Raw genomic sequence first — 9,447 nt, forward strand, 5'->3', positions numbered from 1 at the left:
CAAGAAACACCAATCCGGTTAGCATAATTGTGATACTTTGTTCTTAATCTTAGTTATTCTTCTATTAATATATATGTGTTTCTTTGTTTTATTTATTATGGTTGCATGATTTAATTGATTAAAGCGACAGGTTAATTGATTGATTGTGCGACTAACTGCTAAACTGAATTTGTAATCCGTAATTGTTATAATATTCAGTTAGAGTAATAATTAAGCAAAACAATTGTGATCCAAGCTTTTGTTGATCGTTTAAAAGAAACATGGAATGAATTAAATAATCTAACGTTTGTTCAATTGTTATTTATCTTTAGCTACTTCTTAATCCGTAATGCTATCAGTAAATTTATAAAGATTGCGAAATACCAAGTGGTTTATTGATAAAAATTGATTTGTGTGCTAGGTTCAAATTAATGAACTTGGTGAAGATAAATATTGTTTGACTTCTTGATAATCCTTGGTTAAATATTCAATTGAATAATAATATATATTAGAAGTCAATGATCCGTTTGCAACCATGGGTAATTTTCCTTGAGTCGAAAATCATTTTTTATTAAATTCTCTTTACTTAATTCCTGTCAGTAATAATTACTCATGTGTCAATTAATTTTCGAAGTAAAATTTCCCATTTTTATTTCTCTTGGGTAATTTGATTAGCTAGTCCCTGTGGATCGACTTGTACTTACTGTGATTACAAGTTGTGGGTAGAGTAATTTAATTTTTAGTTGCGCTCGACACACATCAGTGAATGTAAGACTTAATAACTTTCATACGGCCTTGTGTCATGGGTTGAGAGTTTTACACTCAAAAGGCTAACTTATTAGATGAGAGACTCCCCTATTTATAAGCCTAATACCCGTTCAATACGCTTCTGATGTGGTGGGATTCGTTACACTTTGGCATTGCAAGATCATTATTTTTAGCGCAGGAATTCAAGCTCAGGATGCAAATATGTAATACCAGTTTGCCAAACAAATGAATGAAATTTAATTTGAAGATGGCAAAACAAATGGGATGAAATGCTAAAAGATTTCTTGAGGACAGCTGCCAGTAGGCAACATTTGACCTTATCCCACGAACTGCTATAATTGCTTGACCAAAAAGATTTGGGGACGGGTGTTTAAAATTGTTATTAACATGTATCACCAAAAACTTTCCTTAGATTAGGCTCTTAGATTAGGCTCTGCTTAATTTGATATATTTTGTAATGTATCACAAGAGTCAGCAACTCTTATCTTCCAGAGAAAAAGACTGGCGTTCATGAAAAGATTCATTGTAAGCACTGAACCTCTCCAGTCAATTTAAGACACCCAAACCTATCCTGTTACTATCTGTTCCACCTCTCATGGAGCCTTTTCTCCAGATCCTGTTAATTCTGATTTCTAGCCTCCTTGCCCTATTCGTCGGTGTCTACTTTTACCATTTAAAGAGACCAAATACTTTGAAAACAAGAAGCTGCAGTCCACCCCGAGCAGGTGGTTCTTGGCCTATTATTGGGCACATGCACTTACTTGGTGGCGGGCAACTGACCCACAAAACACTAGGTGCCATGGCTGATAAATACGGACCTGTTTTCACTATAATGCTAGGTTCTCATAGAGTCTTGGTTTTAAGTAGTTGGGAAACAGTCAAAGAGTGTTTCACTGTCCATGACAGAGTTTTCTCCACCAGACCAAGCATTGCAGCCTCAAAGCTACTAGGCTATGATTTTGCCATGTTTGGATTTGCTCCCTATGGTTCTTACTGGCGTGAGATGCGCAAGATAGCCATGATTGAGCTTCTATCAAACCACCGGATTGATATGCTCAGGCACATACGAGATGCGGAGGTAAAAACAGCGATAGGAGAACTGTACAAGATATGGGTAAGCAAAAGTAGTGCTGATAGTGGAATTATGGTGGATATGAGACAGTGGTTTGGAGACTTGACTCACAATATTGTTTTGAGAATGATAGGAGGAAAAAGATACTTTGGAGCTAACGCTGATTGTGAAGAAGATGAGGCACGGAGGTGCCAGAAAGTGATGAGAAATTTTTTTTTTCTATTTGGCGTGTTCGTCTTGTCTGATGCGATACCATTTCTTGGATGGTTGGACTTTAATGGCTACGAGAAAACAATGAAGCGAACAGCGAAAGAATTGGACACTCTCATCGAAGGTTGGCTGGAGGAGCATAAAAAAAGGAGATTGTTGTCCGGAGAGAGAAAGGAAGAACGGGATTTCATGGATGTGATGCTAAATGTCCTGGAAGATGCCAATATTTCTGGTTATGATGCTTATACTATTAACAAGGCTACTTGCCTGGTAAGTAACTCAACTTCAGATATCCTTAGTCCAGCAACGTGGTTCTATTGTACGAATTATTTTAGCATTCAGCTCAGCTCTATCAGGAGTACTATTCCCTGTTATTATGTTTTTTTTTTTTTTTTTTTCAAAATTCTCTGGTGCTCTGTAATCATTCTTGTCCATATCTGTGTATCATATAATGAATGATTGACATAAGATGAGAGAGAGAGACTACTGTTTTACTGATGAGGTCCGGCTTGCAGAATTTACTGTTAGCAGGAAGTGACACCACCATGGTCACGCTGACATGGGCTCTATCTTTATTGCTGAACAATCCGGATAAGTTAAAGAAAGCTCAAGAAGAGGTGCGCATCCACATTGGCCAGGATAGAAGTGTTGACGAATCCGATATTGAAAACCTGATCTATCTACAGGCAATTGTCAAGGAAACACTGCGCTTGTACCCACCTAGTCCAATCATTGGTCTTCGAGCTGCAATTGAGGACTGCACCCTCTCAACTGGTGGTTATCATGTTCCTGCTGGTACACGCTTAATGGTGAATGCCTGGAAAATTCAACGTGATGAACGTGTATGGTCGGATCCTCACAAGTTCGAACCTGAGAGATTTCTGAGTAGTCATAAGGACACGGATTTGAGAGGCCAAAATTTTGAACTGATCCCATTTGGGTCAGGAAGAAGATCGTGCCCTGGAATCTCACTGGCCCTCCAAGTAGTGCAGTTCAGCCTTGCTATCTTATTACATAGCTTTGAAGTTGGGAAGGCATCAAGTGAAGATGTGGATATGAGCGAGAGCACTGGGTTGACAAATTTAAAAGCAACCCCAGTTGAAGTTGTACTCATACCGCGTCTTAATTCTGAACTTTATGATCATTAAGCGGTTTTTTAAATGATCGAAGTTATTTGGATCAATTTAAACATATCTTAACAAATCTTCCAAAATCTTGAAATTTCGGACGGATAAGAGTTCTAATTGTGCTTTGTAAACAAATAAGGCCTGAGTTTACCATTAAAGAATGAGTTGGGACTCGTGCACTTTCTACACAAATTAAATGTTATCTTAAAACTTGTCTCATTATTGTGCTTTATTATTTTTTTTTAAGTTTTAAACCTAAATTTAAAATTTTAATTTCTTCATTTAAATTTTCTGGATTTGGGCCTATCGGGCTCATATCTGCATAAGGTTTGGGATGAAAGTGATAATTACAGGCTTACAGCTATTAAAAAGAATATTGTATTCTGACAAAAAAAGAAGAAGAATATTGTATTTGTTGTAATTTTATAAATTAAGAGATGTTATAGGGATTTCGAAGACATCTCTTCTAAAGTGAGTTCTTTTTGCCATGGGTTATTTATGACGCATTTTGGTTAATTTTATTTTTTATGACAATATTATTAAAATAAAATAAGTAATATTACATTCACAACCCAATTTTACAATATTTTTTTACAACTTCAACGTAGTAGCTGAGTTGACAATTGTCGCGTCTAGAGGTGGGCAAGGGACCGGTCCCTTGCGGGCCTAGGCCTGGGCCCGTTTGAGACTGGTCCCAAATGGGACCAGTCACTCATGGGCCTGGGACCGGTCCCAGGCCCATGAGAAAAACCAAGACCCAGACCAGGCCCTAGGCCTGGTCGGGACTGGTCCCATGGGCCCAGGACCGGTCCTAGGACCAGTCCCATGGGCTTGGATAATTTCATTTTCCCCCTTAATTTTTTTTATATTTTGGGGGCAAAACAAAATTTTTTAGGGGGTTTTTAGTATTTTTAGGGGTAAAATTTATAAATTTTATAAATTTTTTGGACCTGGAAGATTTTTTTTTTAATAAATTTTGTAAAATTTCATTTTAACCCTCGTAATTTATATTTATTTTAAAATTAATAGGGGGTTTTATGTAATTTAGTAGGGACTATATTGAAAAAATACAAAAAAATTTGGGCCCAGGCCTGGGACCGGTTCCAAGCCCGGGCCTAGTGGAGGGCCCGGGCCCTCCTCCTTAGGCCTGGTCCCGTTTTGGGACCAGGCCTCCTAGGACCGGTCCTCTCAAGGACCGGTTCTAGGACCGGGTTTTAGAGCTGGGCTTTTGGGCCCGGTCTCAAATACCCAACTCTAGTCGTGTCAACTTTCACCATACCCAAAACTCTAAATGACTTTGATTAAACGAGAACAATTGTTCATTCATAAGCAATGATTGTTGCTTATGAATGAAAGATCATTTATCCTTAATAAAAGACTGTTAATCTTTAAGAAATGACCGTTTATTTTTAGTCAGAATCGTCAGTTGACTTAATAGTATCAACTTTTAAAATTAGGTCGTGAACCTACTATTTTTGAAATAAAATATAAAGAATTATTTTAATGGAATAAGATAAATAAGGGCACTATTGATGATCCAACTGTATATTGTTATATGGTCACTTAAAGAAAATATTATTTAATGGAATCAGTGTCTCTGATCACTTTTTTATCCTCCATTTTAGAACGGTACATTTTAAAGTTTACGCTTTCAACTTTTTCTAAATTAAACAACATGCCCAATCCCCTTTTGATTCACCATCACCAATGCAGTTTCATTGTCTCTAAAACCCTAAACCCTATCATTATCAAAGCCTCCAGAATTTGGCGGGAAAATTAACTCCCAAAAATCCTATTTTCACTTCCCCTGGTTCTCATGCAAGCCTCTCTAAAGTCGGTCCAATTCCAATGGGAATTTTCAAAATTGCCAGAATTCATTTCTAAAACGCCCAAGTTCACTCCCAGAAAAGCCCTAACTTTAACCACCAACTCTTTAAGAACCTCAATTAACTACGAACCAGAGGAAGGACTCAACAAAGGGCCCAAACCGGCAGGACTGAAGAAGCTCCCGGTGGTGGTTCGGGGGTCAGGTCGGGTTTCGAGGTACTTCTGGGACGGGAATGGTTTGCAATTGGTCAGTGTTGATGGTGGTGCGTCGTCGTTTGGTTTGGATTTCGACGATGGGTTTAGGAAATTGCTAAGAATTTGTAGTTTGGCTTTTAGGGACTTTTTTTTACCCAAACAAGTGAGTGAGAATTATATGAATTATGTTAAGTGGAAGTTCTTGCACCGCGTGTTTAGTTCTGCTCTTCAAGTTCTTGCCACTCAGGTAACCGGTTTTCTTTTTTTATTTTTTGGACAGAACAAAATTCATGTGGTGATCTGTGGATTTTTTGCATTTTTGTAAAATTTAAAGGAGGACTGTTATAATGGGGATTAAGTGGGTTTACACATAGAGAAGTTGTTGAATTTAATATCTTTTAACGAGTATGAATTACAGAATTAGACTTATAAGTTGTACCAGTATTTTACGCATGTTATGTATTGGTCAATTTGGAGAAAATTAAAGTCTTAAACGTAGAAAGAAAAGAAATATTATTGGGATGAAATTTTGGTTTCTGTTATCAGGCAATGTTTCGCGCCATAGGAATTGGGTACTCACGTTCATTGCCAGCAGCAGCTGCCTTGAATTGGGTTTTAAAGGATGGGCTTGGACGGTTTTGTAGGTGCATCTACACTGCTAGCCTAGCATCTGCTTTTGATACCAATTTGAAGGTAGGCATTGTACTTATTGAAATTTGTATGCTTTGCCTTGTCACTTGTTTTAATTTATTTACTCTTAAGATTTGCTTCTTCTTCATCAGTACTGCAGCTTCATCAATGCATTTGGTGTTTGGATAGATTTATCCGAAAACCCTAAATCAAAGTGATGTGGAGTGCAATTCTTAGAGATCTTAGAACCTTAAATTAATAAAATGTAGAGATATCTTATATGAACTTAAATAACTAACTAATGTTTTGTTATCTGTTTTTATGAAGAGGGTTAGGTTCTCAACATCTGTCCTGTTCAGTTTGAGCATTGGAGTTGAAGGCTGCTGGACTCCTGTATTTCCCAAGTACTTCTTGCTTCTTGCTTCTATAGCCAACATCGCTAACAAATAAGTCTGCATGCTACTTGGCAACTGGTGTAAGATTCAGTTTTTAACATTCTCTCAAGTTCCTTTTCAGTCTGGTAGCACAATCTGTTTATATTTTCACTCTTTTAAGAGGAAAGTATCAAAGTTGGGCATACATGATTTTATCATATGACTTTAATTTTTCAGTTTTTTTTCTTTTTTGGCTTCAAGCATAATTTTTTTTTTTTTTTTTTTTGTTATCGTTAATTACTACGAATGATTTAAAGCTTCATGCTTGTATGACTTATATAGGCCTGTAATATTTGCAAAGCCCAGCAATCACTTGTTAATGCTTTACTTCCCTGTGAGTTTTTCTGCTTATGTTGAATGTATACCTGCCACACCACTTTAGCCATTTTTTATTCTGAAGGGACTTTCTTCAAAATGCATTTTTCTTCCCAACAATTCTAAAGGTGTTTTGACAATTTTTCAAGTGGAATATTGATGTCATAACTCTGAATGAACAGTCTGCTGTTCATCGAAGCTTTGCAGTGGCTGATAACCTTGGTGAAGTTTCTGCAAAAGCACAGGTTCTCATTCTTTCTGGCATGTATAATTTCCTGTCTCTGATATCTCATATGTTATGGACGTAAGTTTTGTTGTGTGTCAGATTCAAACAGTGTGCTTTGATAATCTTGGGCTCATGATTGCTGCATCTTTTAATATGTTGCTGAAGAGCAATCAAAGGTTTTTTCTTCTTTGATCTTTATTATGTTATTGAGTTCCTTCGTGAAGTTTATAATGTTCTATGGATCAAAATGAATTGAGAAGTTTGTTAGCCTTGATTATGGAGAAATGATGTCTTCTGCCTCTTGAGCCTGCTCTTGAAGTGTTTGGTGGTTTCCTAATTTGTTATTGATGTGCAAGATTGCAAGCAGGTTTACCTTTTGTAGTATACCCCATTTTCTCTGCAATTGACCTCTTTGGGATATATCAAGGGCTTAAGCATGTCCATCTGCAAACAATAACTAAGGTTGGTTAGCTCTGTATTTTAATCAATTATGTGAGGTTAAAATGATGGTTTGCCTTAATTTTCTGTTCTTTGAAAGAATACAAAACCCACTTCTCAGCTGATGTTTATATGCTTGCCCCCACCTGCCCTCCTTTTTTTGTGGTACCCAAAATTCCATCAACCTGTCCTATTTGTTCATTGGAAGCTATTTTCAAACCCTACAACCTTGGTATCCAAGAAACTTGTGCAATATAATATCTCAAGTAGGTGGTTCCAAAGAGATTTGCACAATTTGAAACCAAGGGCTTTAACCACTCTGCCTAACCCTTGAAGTTACTCCCATATTCATGGCATCTATTTCCTCAGCTAATAGACGAGAGGTAGCTCATTAGAAAGTTTCTCAAAAATGTTAATAGACAACTGATTACTTATCATTCTACCCAAAAATGATAAGTATGTGTTCACTCTCTCTTTAGTTCTCTTTTCTGCTTACCCATTATACATTAATTTATCTGCGTTAGTTCTAAATACTTTCTTCCTTAAGTGAATCCTCAAGCAATCCCACCCCCACCTACTCTCACATAGCAATGTTGGTTTGATATACATTCTATGGCGATTGGTTTTCAGTTTGGAAAAAACAATTATTTGCCTCATATCTCACTTTCATTATTGTATGTATCTAGGATAGGCTTGAAATCATACTCGATAAATGGATTGAATCAGGACATGTGCCTTCTCCAGCAGAAGTCAGTAAAGAGGAAAGCGTTGATTTTCTATGGAGCAAAGGTGGGTTTTGGTGTTTCTCAAGTGCATTTTGGTGCTTTTGATTGAGCTAGAATTAATGCATATTATTGATGAAAGTTAAATATAACTAGTGAGATTTGTATCAGGCAAAGAATTGTGTCCCATCAGAATAGGGTGCTTAAATCCTAAGTGTCAGATACCCAAGTCGTCAATGACAGTGATGCAGTCTTTAACCGACGAAGATTATTACTTCATGTGCATAGAGATTTTCAGCAAAGGTTTGACAGGAAATGAGCAAGTGAGTATCACAATAATGAACTTATTTGGCTGTCAAACACAATTATATAGCACTCACTTGCTAATGCTGGTCTTTTTTTTCTTTCTTCTTTTTGCTCCTGTGGTGACATTTTAGCTTGGTATCCTTCTTTGTCTACGAGAAGGTGCGAGTGTTACGGATGTTATCATGGGCTTGTTGCAGGTAAAAGGAATTGTACTCAGCGATACATAGACAGATATATTTCCATGGGCAGATGGACTGCGTTTCTTTTCTTCTATTTTCTCAACTTTATTATTGAGCTTATACATAATGAAACATAAATGTTGTGGTGTAGGCATGCTATGTCCGCAAGGCTCTCCGATTGAGTAGTTGGTGGGAGAAAATGGTCGGAGCTAGTGATGCCTCAGACTTGATTCTCAAGGACGAGGAATGGTTTAAATTGATTGAGGACAGTAAGCGATGTGCCCAAGGGAACTTGTCCATGTTAAATGAACAAATCTCAGCACTGGGTTGGGCTGCCAAAAACATTCTGTTCAATACTCAGGAGCGGGTCCGATACACTTTTGTAGATGACTGAAAATACCAGGGTAATCTTCGAATTTTGGAGTCTCTTTGAAATTTGAGCAGAATTTGGGGGACATGTTAGGATTTTTGTTTTGTTGCTTCTTCTCTCAACCACTAGGATCATCTTCATTTCATTAGCTAATAATTCATTTCTATTTACGTACATTCCATTTGTATATGTCACATACCTAATTCCTTCGTTGTACTTCTCGTAAGACCAAAAGGAACTCTCTTACGGGAAAAGTTAAAAAAATAAACAGTTTGTCATCGTTTCTAGCCCCACGTGTTCTCCGCGTGCCTTATCTTTGATATGCACTTGACAATTGATAGTAGTTATGAGCGTGCTTGTTTTATTATTTTAGGTAGAATTTTTGAAAAAGTTGAGTTGGATGGATATTTTGAGATAGGATTTGAAAATTAACAAAAACCAATGTTTTAAAATCCAACCTGGGGTGAAACTTGGCAAAGTTGCGAGGTTTTGGGTTGATCAGTTGCCGATCAAACCGATTGACAAAAACTTTTATAATTTAGCAAATACACCCCTAAAAATGCAGTTACATCCCTATATATTTGAAATTTAGCAAACACACCCCAAATACAAATCGGTCGGCGACTGGTTAGCGATGGCGACACCCCAG

At 37.1% G+C, this 9,447-nt stretch overlaps 2 protein-coding genes across 3 annotated transcripts; both read left to right on the forward strand.

Annotated features, from left to right (window-relative positions):
• The first annotated feature begins 1,188 nt into the window (after window positions 1-1,188).
• On the forward strand, window positions 1,189-3,343 carry LOC116120637 (cytochrome P450 CYP82D47-like). 2 transcript variants are annotated; one of them, XM_031406600.1, is made up of 3 exons: window positions 1,189-2,299; window positions 2,545-2,646; window positions 2,716-3,343. In XM_031406600.1, exons 1-3 carry the CDS (start codon window positions 1,343-1,345, stop codon window positions 3,175-3,177), a joined length of 1,521 nt encoding a protein of 506 aa, XP_031262460.1. In that variant the 5' UTR covers window positions 1,189-1,342; the 3' UTR covers window positions 3,178-3,343. The 2 variants fall into 2 exon arrangements, with proteins under 2 accessions (XP_031262460.1, XP_031262459.1); XM_031406599.1 differs by having other exon boundaries at window positions 2,545-3,341.
• A 1,445-nt stretch (window positions 3,344-4,788) lies between these two features.
• Window positions 4,789-9,118, forward strand: LOC116120628 (protein root UVB sensitive 4-like). Its single transcript, XM_031406590.1, is given in 11 exon segments — window positions 4,789-5,425; window positions 5,725-5,871; window positions 6,136-6,254; window positions 6,256-6,283; window positions 6,740-6,802; window positions 6,883-6,959; window positions 7,140-7,245; window positions 7,908-8,010; window positions 8,115-8,266; window positions 8,381-8,446; window positions 8,580-9,118. Coding segments are annotated over 11 exon segments (1,557 nt in total). The 5' UTR covers window positions 4,789-4,972; the 3' UTR covers window positions 8,823-9,118.
• The last annotated feature ends 329 nt before the right edge of the window (window positions 9,119-9,447 follow it).

Source organism: Pistacia vera, unplaced genomic scaffold (assembly GCF_008641045.1).
Source record: "Pistacia vera cultivar Batoury unplaced genomic scaffold, PisVer_v2 Contig940, whole genome shotgun sequence".
NCBI classification, from domain to species: Eukaryota; Viridiplantae; Streptophyta; class Magnoliopsida; order Sapindales; family Anacardiaceae; genus Pistacia; species Pistacia vera.